General features: G+C 32.5%; 1 protein-coding gene across 2 annotated transcripts in view; it reads right to left on the reverse strand.

Moving 5' to 3' along the window:
• The window catches only part of LOC142323451 (mitochondrial import inner membrane translocase subunit TIM50-C-like), a 64,062-nt gene that overhangs the window by 30,297 nt on the left and 11,060 nt on the right, over window positions 1-22,705 (reverse strand). For both annotated transcript variants that reach the window (XM_075363089.1, XM_075363098.1), the window contains exons 3-5: window positions 22,076-22,188; window positions 14,929-15,048; window positions 12,116-12,223 (exon numbers count right to left, since the gene is read on the reverse strand). In XM_075363089.1, the coding sequence (XP_075219204.1) occupies window positions 12,116-12,223; window positions 14,929-15,048; window positions 22,076-22,188 (341 nt within the window). The remainder of the gene's footprint in view (window positions 1-12,115; window positions 12,224-14,928; window positions 15,049-22,075; window positions 22,189-22,705) is intronic.

The following is a 22,705-nucleotide window of genomic DNA, read 5'->3' on the forward strand; positions in this document are numbered from 1 at the left end:
GTTATAGTGAATGTTAAGATTAAAGCATGATTTCAAATTTAACCAAATTTATGAAAAAAAAGCCTCTTAAATTACCTTATATTTGTATTTACAAAATTTTCTCGACACATTGATAGAATGAGTAAATGAATTAATTATTCTTATTGTGAAAGAAACAAAATAATACATGATTACTAATTCTTGGGCCCAGAAATGGTTACAGTGTTTTCTCAAATACTAAGGACAAGTAATTTTGCAAAAGTTTCTTCAACCTTTTTTTTTGAACCAGTATGTGCTCAGTAATCACTTGTAGCCCAATGATGGTCTGAATTATTAATAAAAATTAAAAGTTTTAAAGTCAAAATCCAAACCATATTTATTAATTTAATAATACCAACTAATGTTCTTTTTTTTCTTTAACTCTTGTTTCTTTACTAATTTTGAACTCTTTCTCTAATAAATTACCTTGGTGTAATAATAATAATAATAATAATAATAAATAAATAATAAATTTCTTGGTGCCACAGCAGTGACAGATGCACTTTGAATCATTCTACGACCCTTTTAGTATAATATTTGCTTCATTAGCTAACATTGAATGGGTCTTTGTAAGATGTAGTGCGAGGAATGCAGAACAAATTTTTGAGATTTTTATCACCTCAATGTATAGCAAATATTTTGAATAGTAGTACATTTTAAAATTTAATTTTATTATACATATAGAAGTTATGTCAAATTTAATTGTTTCACTGAAAGACTTGTAATTAATACCTGACAATTTTCTACAAAAAAAAATGTTACTGTGCATTTTTCAAAATGGTAAATGTGACAAGAATTATAGAAGCACTGAAGTGAAGCTAAACATTTTTTAATGTTCATCTTCCTTTTCCAATTTCAGAAACTGATTACCTTTTTTTTTCATAAACTCATACATACGATTTATTATTTGCTGGGCCTGCTGTTTAAGCTTTTTTTTTTACAGTAGACTTCTGTCTACTATTAAAACGTTTGTTCATAATTATAAAACACTAAAAATACACAACTGATTATAAAAAATGACTACCTTATAAAATATGACCTTTTCTCAATTAAAACGTGAATAAAAAGAAATAAAATTCACACAAACGATAAACAAATAGGGGACAACTAGTTAATTGTAACTCAAGCATTCAGTAGCACAGGCTTTAGGTAATTATTTATTTTTACATAGCTGTATTTGAAAACTATGAGCACCTTACATAGATATATTCCTTCTTAAAACGAAAGGTGACTCATTTCCTGCAAGCCAAGTTATTACATACAAGCCATTATAATATTTGGCTTATATGTGTTTAAAATTTAATAATAGTTGGAGATTGGAATGCAAGCATTGGAAAAGGCAAGGAAGGAAATATAGTGGGTGAATACGGGCTGGGCAAAAGGAATGAAAGAGGGGACCGACTTATAGAGTTTTGCACGAAGTATAATTTAGTAATTGCCAACACCCAATTTAAAAATCATAATAGAAGAATATACACTTGGAAAAAGCCAGGCGATACTGCAAGGTATCAGATAGATTATATCATGGTTAAGCAAAGATTTAGAAATCAACTCGTTGACTGCAAAACTTACCCTGGAGCAGACATTGATAGCGACCATAATTTGGTGATAATGAAATGTAGATTGGGGTTTAAAAACCTGAAGAAAAGTTGTCAGATGAATCGGTGGAATTTAGAGAAGCTTGAGGAAGAGGAGGTAAAGAAGATTTTTGAGGAGGACATCGCAAGAGGTCTGAGTAAAAAAGATAAGGTAGAAAATGTAGAAGAAGAATGGGAGAATGTTAAAAAGGAAATTCTTAAATCAGCAGAAGCAAACTTAGGCGGAATAAAGAGAAATGGTAGAAAACCTTGGGTTTCAGACGATATATTGCAGCTGATGGATGAACGTAGAAAATATAAGAATGCTAATGATGAAGAAAGTAAAAGGAACTATCGGCAATTAAGAAATGCTATAAATAGGAAGTGCAAACTGGCGAAAGAAGAGTGGATTAAAGAAGTGTTCAGAAGTGGAAAGAGAAATGAACATTGATAAAATAGACGGAGCATACAGGAAAGTTAAGGAAAATTTTGGGGTACATAAATTAAAATCTAATAATGTGTTAAACAAAGATGGTACACCCATATATATAATACGAAAGGTAAAGTCGATAGATGGGTGGAATATATTGAAGAGTTATACGGAGGAAATGAATTAGAAAATGGTGTTATAGAGGAAGAAGAGGAAGTTGAGGAGGATGAAATGGGAGAAACAATACTCAGATCTGAATTTAAGAGAGCATTAAAAGATTTATATGGCAGAAAGGCTCCTGGAATAGACGGAATACCTGTAGAATTACTGCGCAGTGCAGGTGAGGAAGCGATTGATCGATTATACAAACTGGTGTGTAATATTTATGAAAAAGGGGAATTTCCGTCAGACTTCAAAAAAAGTGTTATAGTTATGATACCAAAGAAAGCAGGGGCAGATAAATGTGAAGAATATAGAACAATTAGTTTAACTAGTCATGCATCAAAAATCTTAACTAGAATTTTATACAGAAGAATTGAGAGGAGAGTGGAAGAAGTGTTAGGAGAAGACCAATTTGGTTTCAGGAAAAGTATAGGGACAAGGGAAGCAATTTTAGGCCTCAGATTAATAGTAGAAGGAAGATTAAAGAAAAACAAACCAACATACTTGGCGTTTATAGACCTAGAAAAGGCTTTCGATAACGTAGATTGGAATAAAATGTTCAGCATTTAAAAAAAATTAGGGTTCAAATACAGAGATAGAAGAACAATTGCTAACATGTACAGGAACCAAACAGCAACAATAACAATTGAAGAACATAAGAAAGAAGCCCTAATAAGAAAGGGAGTCCGACAAGGATGTTCCCTATCTCCGTTACTTTTTAATCTTTACATGGAACTAGCAGTTAATGATGTTAAAGAACAATTTAGATTCAGAGTAACAGTACAAGGTGAAAAGATAAAGATGCTACGATTTGCTGATGATATAGTAATTCTAGCCGAGAGTAAAAAGGATTTAGAAGAAACAATGAACGGCATAGATGAAGTCCTACGCAAGAACTATCGCATGAAAATAAACAAGAATAAAACAAAAGTAATGAAATGTAGTAGAAATAACAAAGATGGACCACTGAATGTGAAAATAGGAGGAGAAAAGATTATGGAGGTAGAAGAATTTTGTTATTTGGGAAGTAAAATTACTAAAGATGGACGAAGCAGGAGCGATATAAAATGCCGAATAGCACAAGCTAAACGAGCCTTCAGTAAGAAATATAATTTGTTTACATCAAAAATTAATTTAAATCTCAGGAAAAGATTTTTGAAAGTGTATGTTTGGAGTGTCGCTTTATATGGAAGTGAAACTTGGACAATCGGAGTATCTGAGAAGAAAAGATTAGAAGCTTTTGAAATGTGGTGCTATAGGAGAATGTTAAAAATCAGATGGGTGGATAAAGTGACAAATGAAGAGGTATTGCGGCAAATAGATGAAGAAAGAAGCATTTGGAAAAATATAGTTAAAAGAAGAGACAGACTTATAGGCCACATACTAAGGCATCCTGGAATAGTCGTTTTAATATTGGAAGGACAGGTAGAAGGGAAAAATTGTGTAGGCAGACCACGTTTGGAGTATGTAAAACAAATTGTTGGGGATGTAGGATGTAGAGGGTATACTGAAATGAAACGACTAGCACTAGATAGGGTATCTTGGAGAGCTGCATCAAACCAGTCAAATGACTGAAGACAAAAAAAAAAAAAAAAAAATGTGTTTATTTTAAGATAAATAAATTATATATGTCATACAATTATAATATTAGTTAATTTATCATTAACTTAGCTTTTGTTTGCTGATGTAACTATAATACTTACTGAGAATAGGCCTACATTTTTATAACATTTAAAATATATCATAACATTTATTTTTACAGCAAAATAGTTAATCATTTATCAAGTATAAACAGCAGAATTAGAAAATATTTAAAAGAAACCCACAATACCAACCACAACGTAAAATAAGTTGTATTTAATAAAAAGAAATTGCTTCTATGCATGAAAACTTAACAGAATATTTTCAATTTGGATAACAGGCACCAAACTAGCTGTCATAGTCTAAGCTTAAAGATTTATTGCAACACCGATTCTATTCCATAAGCATATTATGTAATTCATTTTTCTTAAGTTAATAAAGAACAAGTGATAAAATTAAAAATTTTTAAAAATCTACGTAGTTGTTTTGAAGAAACATATCTACTGCAGTGCCCCCTGCCGGCTTATAACCATACAATTAATCTAATAACTGCCTGAGGTGATAACAAAGTAATATAATGAGGTGATACCTAAGTAATGCAAAAAACTGCATGAAAATAGGCCCAGCCGTATTAGAGAAATACACTTACTGCAGTGCCCCCTGGTAGCCTATAACCGTAAAACATGTCTAAGAACCTGCTCTGAAGTGATACCTATGTAATGCAAAAAAACTGCATAGAAATCAATCCAAGGTTTTTGAGGAAAATGTTAACAGGTACACACACACACACACACACACACACACGCATATACTGTCTCCATTCCGTCATGGGTAATAAAGAAACAAATATGTTAAATTTAAGTTTTTTATTCTTTAATGCAGTGGTGTTCCCAAACTTTTCCGAGTCACAGCACCCTTCTTCAATTAAATTTTTTCCAAAGCACCCTACCCAAAGTAAAAATATGACTATTTGTAAGTAAGAGATAAAAAAAAAATAAAACTCTTGTATCTTCATAATTTTTTTACTTTATTAACATTAAATTAATAATTATAAATATCTTGGTTAAATTAATTATGATGCTTTTACAATATTTTGCACTCCTGGGAAGAAGCTGTAGCTCCCCGGGGCACCTTGGCACAGTTTGGGAATCTCTGCTTTAATTTATTAATTAAAATAAATGTAAAGTGCTAAAAACAGATAAAGAAGGGTAATAAAATTTCATTTATTTAATATGTTTCTAACATCTCATCCGGAATCAGAAGCAATAAAAAAAATTTTCTTAGTCTGATAAATTAAAATTGAACATTGCTATTCAATGAAAATTATTATTAAATGGCAGCAGCAGTCTTAATTAGAATATTATTTTACATTAAACTGCTTCATTTATGGCATTAGTTTTGTCTAAATTTGGTAAATAAATACATTTGATATATTTCCAATTTTTTAATTAAAAATATATCAATATAAATATATTATATAAATAAGATAATATAATATAAAATAATATATATATATACATATATAAATGAATGTTTGTCCCATATGCGTTCCTATACCAAATACCAATCATCTGATTGTGATGAAACTTTGGTGAGTTGTTGTGCGCATGCCCACGAAGGTTTCTGAATTAGTTTGGACCTGCTAGATGGCGCTGTGGTTGAGGTATTTCAAAAAATTGAATTTATGGTTCCGATTTAGCTCATATTCAGAATATATATTAGTTACATGAAAATAATTATTTTTGCAAAAAAATTGACCCGCTAGGTGGCACTGGGGTTGAGATATTTTGAAAAATTGTATTTATGGTCCGATTTGGCTCATATTCAGAATATTTGTTACTTAAATGGAAAGAAATACCTCTGCAAAAAATGGACTGCTCTGCAAAAATGGAATGGTCCATGGGGTGCTGGGGTGATATTTGGAAAAATTGCATTTATAATAATCCAATTTGCATGAAAATAAATAATTTTGTAAAAGATTAAGCCGCTAGGTGGTGCTGGGGTTGAGATATTCAGAAAAATTGTAATCCCCACCAACATTAATACACTTGTACCAACTATTAACTAGTTTTTTATACCTGATGCAAAGAAGTCTTTGTCTTGTTGTTTGAGCCACTTTACCACAAATTCTTAGACCTCCTCGTTGTTGAACTTTTTTCCATGTAATGCCTGCTTGTGTGGACCAAACAAATGAAAATCCAAGAGAGGCAAATCTGGACTGTAGAGAGGATGTGGTAGTATCTCCCAACCTATTTTTCCAATGGTTTCTTGGGTCAGCTGGGCAGTGTGAGGGCGAGCATTGTTGTGTAGCAATATCACGCCTTTTCTTTGCTGGCTTTACTTTTTTCATCAGCATGTCTGAGTAGTAGACACTGTTTATTGTATGCTGAGTTTTCCAAATAATCACAAAACACAACACCCTGGGCATCCCAAAAGACAGTCAACATGACTTTTCCCGCTGATGCCTGCGTTCTGAATTTCTTTCAGACAGATGAGCTGATGTGCTTCCATTCCATGCTTTGTCTTTTGGTCTCTGGTTCAAAATGAACCCAAGTTTCATCATAGTTAAAATCCTGTTTAGAAACCTTCCTTTTCATAGTTCTTCCTTTTTCGTTCTTTCAAGTCTGTACACACTTTTGAGTCTTGTTTCCTTGAGTTGTTGAGCTAACTCTTTCGAGACCCACCTTGCACTTGTTTTGCTGTACTTGAGCTTGTTACTGATAACGTTATGAACTGTGCCAACAATTACTGCATCTGTTTTTGCTATATGTTCAACTGTAATATGTTGGTCTTCACGAATAATGTGGTCAATGTGGGTTTCAAGCAAAGGAGTTGACACTTCAACTTGTCAGCCAGAACGTTGCTCTTCAGTCAATGAGGTTCGACCGTTTTTGAACAGTTCTACCCACTTATAAATATTTTTCTGAGATTCATACAACTTTCACCATATTGTAAAATTATTTCAGAAAAGATTTTAGCTGGTTTTTCACCTTTAGAAAGCAAAAATGGATCACTGAACATTGTTCAACAAATGCGGAAACTTCAAGCAGACACGCCATTGTTAAATGCAATATTGAGGTTATAACCAAAACAATTTTTATCCATCAGCTGTTCTCAGCTCATCCAGTGATGCCAACCTAAAGTCAAAATTAAAGCACAAAATTCCTCCTACAAACTGCTTCATTTCTACATTAATTTGTCTCTTTAATTATTGAATGTCCCCCATATATAAAAGGCAATGTTTGTATATGTCCGCCGTAGACTAAAAAACTACTGGACCATTTACGCATGGATAAAGGGAAAAAGAGAAAAAGGAATAAAGTGAAAGGTTAAATTTTGTGAATTCTGTAATGTTCAGTTTTTTAATGTTTTATCAAATTTTCAATTGTGTTCATTTATCATATATATATATATATATATATATATATATATACTAAAATCTAACAATAGCAGAGCATTGCCGTATCTGCAAGTATATATTTAAAATAATTGTTTGTCCCATATGCGTTCCTATACCATTCATCCGATTGCGATAAAACTTCGGTGAGTTTTTGTGCGCACACCTGTAAAGGTTTCTGAATTAGTTTGGACCCGCTAGGTGGTGCTGGGGTAGAAATATTTCAAAAAATTGTATTTATGGTCTGATTTGGCTCATATTCAGAATACACATTACTTATGTGAATAGAAATATTTTTGCAAAAATTGGACCTGCTAGGTGGCACTGTGATAAGATATTTTGAAAAATTGTATTTATGATCCGATTGGGTTCATATTTAGAATATGTGTTACACTGAAAGAAATACCTATGAAAAAAATGTACCTTCTAAGTGGCACTGGGGTTGAGATATTTAGAAAAATTGCATTTTTGGTCCGATTTGACTCATACTCACAATATATATTATTTATGTGAAAAGAAATATTTTTGCAAAAAATGGAAAAAGAGAAGATGCAAAAAAGGAAAGATGGGAAGAAGGGAAAGGTTAAATTTTGTGAAGTTCTGTAATCTTCAGTTTTTTAATGTAATGTATAAAGTTTTTGAAGTTTAATATATATACTCAAATCTAGCAATGGCGAAGCATTGCCAGATCAGCTAGTATATTATATAAACATTAAACAATTGGAAATATATTTGTTATCATTATTGTTTTTCTATTATAGTCAACTCATTTGACTTTATTAATTAAAAAGAAACATTTTAAAACTATTCTATGTTCTTTATACCTGGTAACAGCTTCCCTTTTTGACATACCAATTTAAAATTATGACTTTTGTCAACAGATTAATTTATTATTTACGTTCTTAATCTGTATTATCTTTCTTTTATTGTTTTTATTTTAAAGTGCTTAAAAAAATAAACATACTTATTTATCCATAAAGGATTTATTGTACGTAGATAAGATATGTTGTTTATGGCCTTTTACTTTATCTAGTTTATTATTTATTACATGATGTTTTGCTTAATTTTGTAAATTAGTTTCTAATTTAATTTTATAGTTTATAACATTTACTAGTATTTAACTTTGTAGAAAATGCAATATTTACAAAATAATATCATCCTGATTAATAAATAAAACGTTTTCTAAGAGATTGAGTTGGGTTCAACCCCAAAAATGGGGTTCAATTTCTTGATGGTTTCACATGATTCCATTTTTCAGTGATTTACTATAAAAATTTCAAGTTGTTGCATCGCTTAGTGTAGTATTTAGTATTTACAGTTCATCAAAGTGGAGAATCAGGGAATTTTTTGCAAAATGGAAAAACTGGAAATTTATGCAGTAATTGTTTTTTCTGAAATTCTGAAGTGGAAAGGAAACTAAAGAAGAGCTTGATATGGCACAGGGAGGTTCTTTTTCATCAAATACACCAGTTAAACACTGAGTTGAAGAGTTTAAAATAAGTTGAACATGCATTAGCAATGAACCATGCAGTAGGCGGCCTTCTGAAGTAATTATGCCAGGAATGATGGAAAAGCTGCAAAAAATTGTTTTGGCAGGTCGATGAGTGATAGTGTTATAGCACAGTCTGTAGGTATATCAACAGAATGCATGTGCAATATTTTGCCCCGAACATTTTGGAATGAACAAGCTGTGTGTTAGATGGATGCCTAATTTACTCACGCTCGACCAAAAACATTGCAAAGAATATATTTCAAGCAATTGTCTTGAGCTGAAAGAGCTCGAGACACTCATCTTTTTCAGCTTGATCTATTCAGAGGAATTTTCATATCAATCTGTAACAGTTGATGAGACTTATCTGGCTCCCAGTGACTATCACTTGTTTCCTAACTTAAAAAAATGGCTTGGAGGGAAAAAATGTTTAACCAATAGAAAATAAATTGCCCTTCTGAAGTGACTCAGAAGGATATCTACTGCGTGGTTCATTGCTAGTGCATGTTCGACTTATTTTAAACTCTACAACATAGTGTTTAACTATTGCATTTGATGGAGAAGAACCTCCCAATGTTGTATCACACTCTTCTTTAGTTTACTTTCCACTTAAGCCTTTCAGAAAAAAGTAATCACTGCATGGATTTCCACTTTTTCCATTTTCAAAAAAATGCCCTAATTCTCCACTTTGATGGACTGTAAATACTATACTAAGCGATGCAGCAACTTGAAATTCTTATATTAAACTAATGAACAATGTAATCATGTGATGCCGTCAAGAAATTAAGCATCTCACACCATTTCTGTGTGAGGTCTGGAACTTTTCACCTCACCCTTGAAAAAGAAATTACTTGTTAAAATCGAAATACAAAAAAATCACAGATAGCAAGGGCAAATTCATTAACTTCATGATCACCTATTAAATGTTGATAACTTTTGCCACTTAGATAAAAATTTAATTATATTTACCGAATTAAATACATCATTTCATTTTATATATTAAAACTGGATAGGGATAAAATCTTATCTTTGATATGTTAAAAAAAATTTTAAAACAGAATGCCTAGCTGTTTTTATATAAAAAAAAGAGGTCAAAATCCTAATCCTTTTATTTTGAAATAAATATTACACAATATAACAATATTATTTATAATTAATAAATTAATAACTAAAAATTATTTGTTTATATTACTAAATATTTATTTTGTTACTGATGAAAGAATGTGTGATTAAATTTTAAGAGAATGCTTGAAAATTATAGCTAGCAGAGTATGTACACAACTCTACTCTCTATACCATACTTGTCAACTGCATGAAAGCTTGTATCAGTTACAATGGTGGACTTCCCTAAATTGAAGGAACTAAATTTCATTTTATAAAAGAACTTTTACAGATGTATTGTTATCTATTTTGGAAATTAAAACTATTTTTATAACAAGTGAAACAAAGATTTCACAATCTGCACATTTTTAACCAATAATCATGTTAAAAAAACAAATGTGAATAAATAAATGTGTCAACAGGAATGAATTTGTCAAATACGAGATATGGCAGAAAAGTAATGAGACTGAATTTTTTATTTTAAATATTATTTTATTTTTATACATCAATGTTATCACCTTCAAGGTAGTTCCCTTGGACAGCTATACAATGGCAGAGGTGTTACTCTCGTTCTTCAAAACAATGCTAGAGGGCTTCAACTGGAATGTCATCAGCTGCTTGGTTATGCACCTTTAGATGTTTTCAAGAGTACCAAAATGATGTCCTTTCAAGTGGGTTTTGATCCTGGGGAACAAAAAAAAGTCACACGGACTAAGATCAGGTGAATAGCGAGGCTGAAGAACCTCTAGAATCCCTTTTTATAAATAACTGGTTTATGGAGATGGCCATGTAACAGGAGGTGTTGTCATGGTGGAGCATCTAAGAGTTTGAAATGTTCAGACTGACACAAAGAACCCTTTTCTGAGTCTTTCAAGGACTTCTTTATAAAAAAAATTTTGGTTAACAGTTTATCTTTGGAGCACAAATTCTGTATGAACAATACCCCTAAAAATAAAACCCTGTTAAAAAAAATAAATTACCATGACTTGATTTTTGATTTGTTCATTTGAGGTTTCTTTCATCGATAAGGTGTCAGCGTGTCTCTCTGGACTTTGACGTTTTGTTTCTGGATTGTACTTGAAAATCATTATTCATTACCAGTGATCACAACTGAAGAAACCTGGATCATTTTCGTTTCTGTCGAGAGGTCAAGGCACACATTCTTCCGATTACCTTTCTATTCAATGGAAAGAGTTTTTGGCGTCAGTTTGGTACACACCTTTTCTCATCTTGAGTCAAAATCTGATGAGAGTAAAACAATTTAAATTTAACACACTACTTATCAGCCTCAATGTTAGTCCATAGTCTCACCTGACAAGAGATTCTAACTCTTTCCACATTTCCCTCAATTTTTTATGTTGAAGGCTTCCCTGAGCAAGATTCGTCTTCCAATGCTTCCCAGCCCTACAAAAATGCTTTGTGCCACCAAAAAACTAGTGCTTTTGATAAGGATGTTTAGCAAAGACTTGTTGCAACTTTTCATAGACCAAACTCGTGAATTCACACAAAATTTGATGGCACATGGTTGCTCCAAATTTTGTTGTTCCATTTTTGTAACAAACTAGAAAAATACAACTTTATTTATCAAGGGGAGCCTGCATCACTGCCAAATCGTTTTCAGTATTGTCAGTCTCATTACTTTTTTGCCACTCCTTGTACGTTATTTGATATTTATACAGCAACAAGACGTTATGTAAAAAAAAATCACAAAAATTTATATTTCACAATGCACTACTTTGAAAATCTCTAATTAAAGAAAACAAATATGTTAATTATTGAAAATAATGAATAACAACATGTGGTAATATTCGATTTTAAAGATGCTTAAGGTAATATCTTGACTTTTTGAATAATGAATTTACATGCCTTTTTTAGAATGAGTAACTAATGCAACTTGAAAATTTTGCATGTTTTAATCAACTAATACTGAAATTTTTTCTTACTTTCAGCACTTTAAAGCTGAAGATTTCTATTTTAATTTATGCCAATGTTAGTGGTCCAATTATTGGTCAGCCATACTCATTAACCACTCTGAACATTTTTGGCTTTACCATTGTAATCAAAGCTCTGAGATAGATGGACTTACGGAATATTCCACAATCTTTCAATAAAATTTTTCTAGCTAGAAATAAATTCAAAAATTTATTAAAAAAGTTTTCAAATGCTCTAAAATTATAGCAAAGCACTGCTTTTACCATCTTAATTCTGAAATTTATACTTTTTAATATATTTGTGGCAGTTCAACTTACTCATATTTATTTATTGCTTTCTCATCTTACTGGACTAAGAATACAAAAAATTTAAGCTACTATGATTTCCAGTTAAATGTAAATTTTAGTAACTAAACAATAAATACATACCATTCCCTGATCAGCTGTGAATACAACAACTTCAAACATTGGTAAAGCTACCTGTTCTAGGAACTTGTCAACACCTGGTCTCTTCTTGAATCTCCAACCAGTTTGATACTACAAGAAAATTAATAAACACAGAACATAAAAATATAGCAAGACGTTTTACCAAAAAATTAGGAAAGTCTATTAAAATATTACTTTCCTGGCAGTATGGCATAAAATTAGTAGTTTTTATCATATACTTAAGTTTATTTGTTATTAGCCAACTCTTCATTATGTATGCTACTAAGTGCGAACCTGTTTTTGTATTTTTTGTGCTCTCTGAATGACAGGACAATGTTGGTGTTGATGTCTTTTGAAGCATATTCTTAAATACCATATTGGCTAAGAATGCCAATTTTGATGAAAAAGTTTTTAAGATAATTTTTCACTGATAATAAAGCATACAGTAACAATGAAAAAAAAAATTATCACTGTATTGTTTTTTTTTTGACCTAATGATCAAGATAGATCATTCTCTAAAAGCTTGGCTAAGTTGCAGATCAAATGGATATAATTTATTATCAGATATTGAGCATTGAAAAACTATTATGTCATACTCAGGCTTTCAAATACTGAAGTTTTTGGTGACATTCAATGTTACTTTGTAAACATTAATAACTTAGCTATCACTATAACAGTAAGAGATGGAATTTGAAGTTGAATGAAGAAAAAAATTAAATGTTTACTCCCAGAATAATATTAATGATAATTTGAATGGAGTAAAAGTGTGTGTAAATTTTGTCTGTAAAATTTAAGTGAAAAATTATTTTGAGAAAAAAAATATATACATAAAAAGTGAAAAATTATTAAAACAGGGTAGCACATAGGTTAATACAAGGATTCATAATAAGAATATTGATTTCCTGATGATGCATTGTGTTATGTCAGAACACTGGTTCTGACATCCCAACCACCATAGGAGAAGACACCCACCTTGTGATGATTCTAGTCGCTACACCCCCCCATTCATAGCCCTGATGGACTTTAACAGAGGTCGTCTTTTTGATTACATCTTACACTCATCAGCCAGGCCTCAGTTGGGATGCCATCGACGTAAATGCCTCAGTAGATATTTATATCAGTGATTTTTTAATTCAGCCTTTGCCTTCACTGTAGGCTTCTTTCGGAATCATCTCTCTTTTGTCCTAATTGTTGCCCTCTGAATTAGCTAACAGAGTTCACAGAAGCACAAACCTTGTGCCTAGTTCACATTTTAGCTGACTGACTGTAAATGTTTCATACTTTGGTATTTGAGTTTTAAATCTGCCCTAAAGCATACCACAGAATGTGTTGATTGCAACAACAGTAAGTTGAACCTAGTTCCCTTAGTTGATCACAACTGATCAAATTTACCTCATTAATTTAGCAACTACTATGGACTCTGGTCTGGTCCACCAGGGAGTCAAGGACAAACCTCCTTCTCCCACCTGGCTCTATCACAGAGTCCACACGACATTTACTTTATCACATTCAGAGACCACTCTCAGCAAGACAGTCCTACACCTCACGGCTGCATGGACTACCATACCCTCGGCAGTGCAGCCATCCCTTCACCGATACTGGTTCTGACAAAGAAAAAAAAAGAAAAAGAAACGAAACAATTTTATTTGGTCACCAAATAATTATAAAGTTAGCAAATGGTTATTATATACTGAATCATTGTAGGAGCAGAACCAGAATTTTAATACAAAACAATATAGATTTTCGAGTCGTTCTGAAGTACTGATGACCAGTAATTTTTAATTAGTAGTTATTCAGCTTAAATAACAGATAACATCTTTACCAAATTTAAACAACAGAAATCAGTTCTTTCAGCATTTGCAACTGGTATTTGTGATTGATGTCCAATAATTATGAAATTCTCTTATGACACATGGTGTGCAAGAATTAAAACATAAGAAAATCCACTTTTAACTTATGAAAAAAAATTTTTCAGAAAACACTTCAAAAAATGTTGGTAAGAAGTTTAGACGAAAAATCATGCTGATAAAACATAAGATAAATTTTTCATCTGTTTGATCTAGTAATTTAGGCAGATCTTTCTTCAAAAATATATTTCAATTTCTTTGCAGTTAGAATCTCAAAACAATAAAAAAATAATGGAAGGTATATCCTGTAAAAGAAAATGTAAATTATACAGTCAGTAAATACAATAAGGACCAATCTGTACAATTTTACTTTCAAAAATAAATATAAATATGCTCAAAAGTAAATTTTGCTGCTAACAAATTTAAAAAGGTTTCTTTTTTAAATTACAGTTCAATAAATAAAATTAAAACATCTATGCTTTAAATGTTATCATATTCAACAAGAATATGATAATTAAAACCCTTTTCAACAAGAAAATCGTAACACCGTTTACTAAAATAAATTTAAGATAACAGTCACTTAAAGGGTGTAAGTAAATCCCTATCTTAAGTGAACTATCCCAAAAAAGAGAGTTAAGTTATTCATTAGTAACCTAGATTTGTAGAATGGTTAACATATTCAATGCAGCTGATGGAACATGTAGGGTTAAAATGATCTGGAAACCATGGTGCCACCACAAACGATATCACATGTATGGAAATATTTTCCTAAATCTATAGCAGGGGTAAGTTTGCTAAATAACAAATTTACTGAATAATACCACTCTGAAGATTTCTAAGTTAAACAATTTCTTGCAAAGTAGATTAATAACATAAGAAAATGAGCATTATTTATCGTACAAATGCACATAGATGCATTGAAATACATTTATATAAAATATAATTAATGATGTACTATACTTAACTTACAGTCCATTCTGGGTGTACAAGAAGGTCACTCATTTCCAATACCAATGTGTATTTAGGTTGTATATACGGTGGTGCCAATGGATCTGGCAATAGTTTGTCTCTTGATGGTTGTTTAATCATCTTTAAAATAAAGAAAAAACAAAAGAACTAATCAAACGCCCAACATTAACCTATTTTAGAAATAATATAAATATATATTTATAATATATATATATATAACTCGTTGATTGATAAGCAGCAAAAATAAATCTTTCAATCCCATTCAGTAGAGCACACCACAATCAATCAAAATTTTGACTTATTTATGCTGTTCACTGTCGTTCTATTTTTACATTTCCAGTAAGTGCTATCATTCTTTCATCGTCTTTTTTGAAAGATAAATAGTGTATTTATAAATAAAACTTAAAAATATTATGACAATCAAACTTATAAAGCTTCAATAAATAAATGAACATAATTTCTCTGCATATCGCACTGGCTGTCATTTAGTGACTAATCTTTCTCAAATTGTGTTGTTTATTTTTCCTTATTGTCTATAGGTGTGTATATTATGAACAGCTTCATTACTTCAGTTATGCACCCCTTTCATTAATTTACATTAATTTGTTGTTCAAGACATCTTTCAGAGTCATTCTTACGGTTGTAACACATGTAAAGAGCCTGAAGCATCCAAGTTATTATGCCACCAGACAGAGGAGCTTAGAATCACAGGTACCTTCTTTCTCTGAAAATTATTAAGTTCATTATACAGCCCTTGTGGTAAAATAAATAAAAGAGTTTACCTTAACACCTTACTATCACTGCTTTCATGGGTGCAGTGACATGACATACACCTTTATAATTAATTGAGACTACTCTTTTCATTCCCTAACAGAACTGGTATAGAATGCTGGTTACTCTTAATAATGATTATGCCACTTTTAGCCTAACTAGTTCGTGTTTTATAACAAATCACCTTTGGTTAAAGCTGTTAACAAATACCATTATTATTATCATTCTGTTATGTTTTGAGCAGTATCAAATACTTTATATTCATTAGCCATAAATGCCAACAAAATGTAACTATTTCAACAGATGTTTCCTTGGATATATTTGAAAATCCAATCAATTAAACTTACAATTTGTTGATTACGTTGATTATGGAGTGTTCTAAAATGTTATAAACAGAAAAATTTCCCTGAGCTTCAAAGAAACAATGTGCTTAACAGTACTTGATGTTTGCAATACTGTACAGGAGCAAATCATAAATCCAACATGAACAGCCACCTTTAGTTAATTTGTGATTAAAGGTGAAGTAGACTGAGATTACAAAATGAAAATTTATGACAAACACTAATAATGAACTCTACTATAACACTAATAAAAGTGGCACTCCTTAATTAATAATGAATAATAATGAGTGCAAGGTTACAATGAATTATAAAACAATAACCTAGGTGAATACTCTATCACATTTTATATTCATGAATATTTCCTACAGTTTTTCTTATCATATACAGTGCGTTCGAGAAGTTGCTGTGCAGTATACTTTAAAATTATGTGGTGCATTCTGTTCTTTCAACATTAGGTTGTTTGCTCTGTGGGTTCGTTGGGCGTTGGTTCAGTAATAAACCAAGACATCAGTTGTTGAGTTGTGACTGAACATGCTTTATTTCATTTATCAGAATCAATAGTTGCGAGAAATGGAATGGTTCTTTTTGGAAGAGGAATTCATTTTTCTCATTGAACACGTCTTCCGTGAAGGTGACAAGTATACTGGTTTAATGAAGCACAAGTTTTCTGAAAAGTTACCAAATACTACTGTTCCACACCACAATGCAGTTCAAACTCTTATTGAAAAATTTTGAGCAACAGGCCCTGTTGAAAAGTGGAAGACCACCTAAACTAAACGAACAGAAACTGCTTCATATTCCAGATGCTATGGCCGAAAGTCCATCAAAGTTAATGTGTAAATTAGCACAGTAACAAAATATTGGGCTTGCTACTGCACATAAAGCTGTAAGAAAGTAACTGAAACTTTTCCCCTACAAAGTAATGTGTGTTCAAAAACTGAAACCTACAGATCATGCCAAAAAACTAAATTATTGTCAGTGTTTTAAACATTTTATTGACCAAAATTCTGTAGGTATCTTTGACATCATATTTTTTACAGATAAAAATGTAAAAGTGTGGTCAATAACTAACCCCATGAATTATATGTACTATCTTCACACAAAGTGCAAATTGGTGTCTGGGTTGGTAAGAGTAGAACACGTACTGGTCCAATATTTTTTTTCTTCTTTCATGGGTGTAAAATGAAATGTTGTCATTAGTTCCACAACATGATATTTATACAATAGAAAAGTTAAATTTAAAAGATTAATCTAAAAATTCCACAAAAGCAATACATAAATACATATTAGATGGAAATGTTACATAATGTGCTAAAAACGAATTAAAACCAATTAAATTCAATAGTTAACATTTAACTTAAAATAATAAAAATGCCATCTGGTATTACACCATATGGCATAAATAAATGTAAAAGGCTATATGAGCATCAAATTTTTTAATTCAGATATATGGCATTAAGAAATCATAAGACATTTGATAACACATTCAGATAATTACATAAAGTATTTCTGATGTTGGCCCCAAATTTAAATTTCTGACACAGTGGTGTACAGTCAGTTGGCAGTGACAGTGAACACAAACATGTGCATCAGTCTGAGTCATCAGATATCCATGGATGAGCCTAGTGTGTCCTATTTACATAAGGCAAATAATAAACTCCTCACAACAGTTATTCCTACATGCAGAGCAAAAGGGAGTCACAGTATTCTTTACTGGACAGTTTATTATTGATGGCAGCAATCAATTAATTCTACCATTCAACATGAACTACATTCTTCAAAAATAGACAAGATTATTCGAAACAACAAGAATAATGAATGGAGGCTGTCAACAAGCCTTTTTTGCCGCATGATCGGCATGCACATTGCCCGAAATTCCAATATGGCTGGGGATCCAGCAGAAGCTCACAGTTATATTATGTTGAGTCACTTCAAAGATGATAGACTATATATCATAGGCAACAACAAGGTATCTGGAGTACATATCACTAATGGCTTGTAAAGCAATCGTGGAATCTCAACAGACAAGTACGTGTCGGAATGTTGGGCTAAGTGCATTTATGGCCTTTTTAATTGCAAACAGCTCTGCGATGAAAACACTGGCAATATTGGAAAGGGCAAACGTGCATGTCCTATTGCCAACCACAAAGGCACAACCAACAGAATTATCATGTAATCATCATATAATTTGGTTTCATTTATTCCAAAGTGATGGCTCAACACCGTCCACTAGTAGACTTTCCACAGGCTTGAATGAAACACAACTAAAGCCAGACGCATGAATGATTGGTGAACTACATCAAGCATCTTAAGAGCTTTAGCCCATGTGGACGAATATACCATATAGCCATATTCTAACTGGGATCGGACAAGAGCTCGGTAGAACAAAACATGCATACACAATCAGCTCCCCTATGAGAATTATATAGAACTTTCAGCATATCTAACATTTTTAGACATTTACCTTCAGCTCCTTCAAACGTGTTACGCACATAAGTTGTTGGGCAAAAACACAATCCAAGAAATCTAACCAGCATGCATGTTTCAACTGGTTCACCATCGTACAAATACTTGAGAGGTAACCTGTTCTCTCAACCGGTGAAAGCAAATGCATCTTGATTTTTCCAGGGAAAACATGAAACTAGTAGTTTTACACCACAATTCTAAACGGGTTATTGTGTTTTGAATCACTTTCTCAGCAGTAGCTAAGTTCTACATGGAATGTAAAATGAAAAATCATCTACAAACAATGAACATATAACACGTTTTTGACATGCAGTTTGTTTATACTATTTATGGCTATAGCAAAAAAGGTAACACTTAGGACATTTCCCTGTGATATTCAGTTTTCTAATGTGGAACTTTTGGCTATCATCGTTCCAACTCAAACTCGAAAAGGATATGAGAGGTTATTGAAGAAACCCCCTGATAAATGCAAGATTTCCCTGTATACCCCATAAATGCAGTGTATTTAAGATTCCTCTCCTCCAAGCCATGTCATACGCTTTCAAATCGAAAAATACAGCAACCAGGTGATAGCGAAGTAAAAAGTGTTTTGAATATCAGCTTCCAGGGTAAATATATGATCAATAGACAATCTACCTTGGTGGAAACCAAATTGTTCAGAAGCAATTAGGGCATTTCTCTCAAGATACCACACTAGACGATGGTTTACTGTTCATTCCATCAGCTTGTACGGGATACTGGTTAATGAGATGTGACTACAGCTTGAGGGGCATGATTTATTTTTACCAGGTTTCAGTATGGGGATCACCAATGCTTCAGACCAAGAATCTGGAAAACTCTGATCAGAAAATATTTTATTGTAGATACACAAATGATGTAATGCAGTATCTGGGATGTGAGACAACATACTGAACCAGATATTATCATTTCCAGAGGAAGTATCACTGAAATTATTCAAGACTATTCAAAAGAGAAAGGAACACTTAATTCATTTCGCAAGTCTCCGATCACAAATGGGGTATTTTCTACCTGCAACCTATACCTCATAAACTCCAATTGGTCTACGATTGCTTCCAAAGAAGTTTTTGGAAACACACCAGGTAAGATGTGGGAGAATGGTTGCTGAACACAAGAACAGATCGATGCACAAAAATGAACCTGATGAAGATGATAAAAGCATGTAAAACCCATCATTTAATAAGCAGAGATCTAAGTTCTGCATAAGTTGATCAAATATAGTGCCTGGGGAAGAACATGATGATGAACCAACCCTATGAATAGCAATGTGCATTGAAATCACCAATTATTAGGCAGGGTAAATGAATCTGTAAAAACAGACTGGAGATCTGATATCTGGAGACCTCACTGATATCTGAATTTGGAGGTAGATCTGAAGTTGCAGACATTCATTTTAAATAGTGCAAATATCTTTACTGAGACTGCAAGGAAATTTGTCACTAGCGGAATACACACGGCTAACACAATCTCCTTTAGCAAAACTGCCACACTTTCACGTCCTCTGGCCTCAGTTTAATGGTTGCATCTTTCGCAGACATATCTGCAAAAGAACACATCATCCTGGGGACGGGGGTGAGTCTCTTGCAGGCAGAGTATTAAAGGATTTTCTTCCTTTATTAGGATTCCAATATTTTCACACCAAGAATGGACCCATCACAAACATTCCACTGAATAATATTTATACAAATAGGAAATAACTTTTTTCCTGTTATATGTAAAATCTCTGTGTGCAGATTACTTATCAAATACTATCCAGTTTTTCTTTTGATTTTAAAACAATTAGCAAGTGCTTTGCTTCTTTGGGCACTTCATCCACCTCCACATCCTCGAAGAGAACTTGTGATGGTGGTGGGGATTTGGAAGTCTGGGAGGCTGGTGACACTGTATCAGGCAACAATTTTTTTGCAGATACCTTTATTGCAATCTTAATAGTTTACTGCATTGTTGGTGCAACAGCAGTTCTATTTGGGTGTGTACCAACTTAAGAGGTTTTTGGTAAACCATTGCTGGTTGGTTTTTCCACTAAAACTATCCTTCTTGCCAGTACTCAATGCTGCAATAGCAGAAGTGAGCGATTTTACCTGGTCTGACAAGGCATAGACCAATTTGGTTAGTTCTTTCCACGATGTGCACTCCTTCTTTTGCACACTGTTGAAGAGCCTGGATAAAACTAACAACAGGTGTTATAGAATTTCTCATGTTATATTCCTGCTGAGCCTCAGGAAAGGACACTTAATCCTTATTAAGGATTAGTAAAAGATCCTCCTTACAAACAGGGTGCTCTCGAGATCTCACCAAATGTGAACCCTAACAGTTGATATATTTTTCAGTTTCTGTATATGTGCTATTAACATGTCCTGTACGGCTACAATGGGCACAAACTTACTCCTTGGGGCAACCAATTTTGTTGTGACCAAAACTGATACTGAAAACAGCATCCTGTGCTAGGTATGTACGGTCACACACAGACAGAGAGGTAGCAAATTCTTATTCTCTCAGGAACAGTTGGAGAAGAAAAGTTTAGAAATGAAGATGTTGGCACATCAACACCATTCTCCTTCCTCAAAATTCTCTGCACAGAAGTCACTTACTGTGGCAACAGCTCTTCTGATATTTCAGTTAACTCAACTTCAGCCAAGTCACAGCAAAAGATCATTCCCTTGCTGAAATTTAGCATTTTATGGGGCTCCACTAACCATTCTCTCTTTCCCAATATTCTTAAGGGCTAAAAGTTTTAGACATTGTTCTCCATTGTACGCTTCAGTCAACAGGGCTCCAGTTCTACACTTCTTAATAGATTTCAGAGATCTACATGTTATTGATGCACTTATTTATTGGAAAGGAGAAATCTTAGTAATGGATTTACATTCCTCATTGCACTTCACTACAAGAAACCTTGTACATGAAAATTTAACCCCTCTGTAACTTTTCCCTTTTCCTTATTACAAGATAATTCATTCTTCAGCTGATGAAGTCAGTCAAAGTCTCTTACAAATCCCTAGTTTGTTGCTTTTTCAAATGGTCCAACAACTAGTGAAAGATTTTTATTTGGGACTGCCATATGGTTCCTACAAGTACCGACTATATAACAACTATTCCAGCAGAGTGTGTGTGTATTGGAGCTAGGGCTTCATACAACTGGGAGGTTCCCCCTGGTGTCCAGAATATCATTTGAGACTCGCTATGTAGAGTCATCCACCCATCAGCACCATAGTTTCCACCACATGACTAATGAACTAAAAATCACAGTAATAGCATATGTACAAGACATTCATTCTAGTACATCAACTGATTAAAGGGTTTGAAAACAAACTGAAACATGTGCAGTGTTGTACTGATGCTGGAGGTCATTTTCAAATCCTTTTAAAAACTATTAGTTATTATTTTAATATCTGTTTCTATAAAATAATGAACTTAAAATACGAAGTTATAATTAAGAAAGTTTTGCCATTACACTTCCATAATTCCAGCGCACAGCAACTCTTCAAATGCACTGTAATACCTTTATTCACTAGTAATTATCATTAAAAAATAAACAAAATAATTTATACCTTATTATAATATTGAAGTTCTCTGAGCATTCGTTTCATGAACTGAATCGGCGCCGGTAATGAGCTGAATTCATCTTCAATGGGATTACCATTTTCATCTAGTGGAGGTGAACCTATCGAAAAATAAATTAAAATTAAATCAAATTATGACAGTTTCAAGCAAACATTAAAACAAAATTTAGATCAGTATATACTGATCGGGCAAAATAAATTCAAAATGAAACTTCAGAAAAATCAATGTTACCTTGTTTTTACAGAATGAGAATATACTGAGACAATGCTCACAGTTTCTAATTCTACAAAAAATAAATAAAAGTGGAAGAGCAGCAAAGTAAGAAGACAACCATAGTATGATTGGCTTGCTATATTTTAAATTAGTTATGTTCAAATGTTAGGATAGAATCACACAAGCTACAAAATGTAAATAACAAGAGATATATATTAAAAATGAAAACAAAGACTGCTGAAAAAAAAAAACTGCTGACAAACATTGATCATTTATTTGTTCTGGGTTGGTTCCATCAACAGTTTGTATACTAACAAATACCCCGTTTCAATTTTGAAAATTGGACGATTGTTTGCAGAGATATTATAAGAACATCCCATTGAACCTCCAAAAACAGCATCCCA

The sequence above is a fragment of the Lycorma delicatula genome, chromosome 1 (genome assembly GCF_047948215.1).
Source record: "Lycorma delicatula isolate Av1 chromosome 1, ASM4794821v1, whole genome shotgun sequence".
Taxonomy (NCBI): domain Eukaryota; kingdom Metazoa; phylum Arthropoda; class Insecta; order Hemiptera; family Fulgoridae; genus Lycorma; species Lycorma delicatula.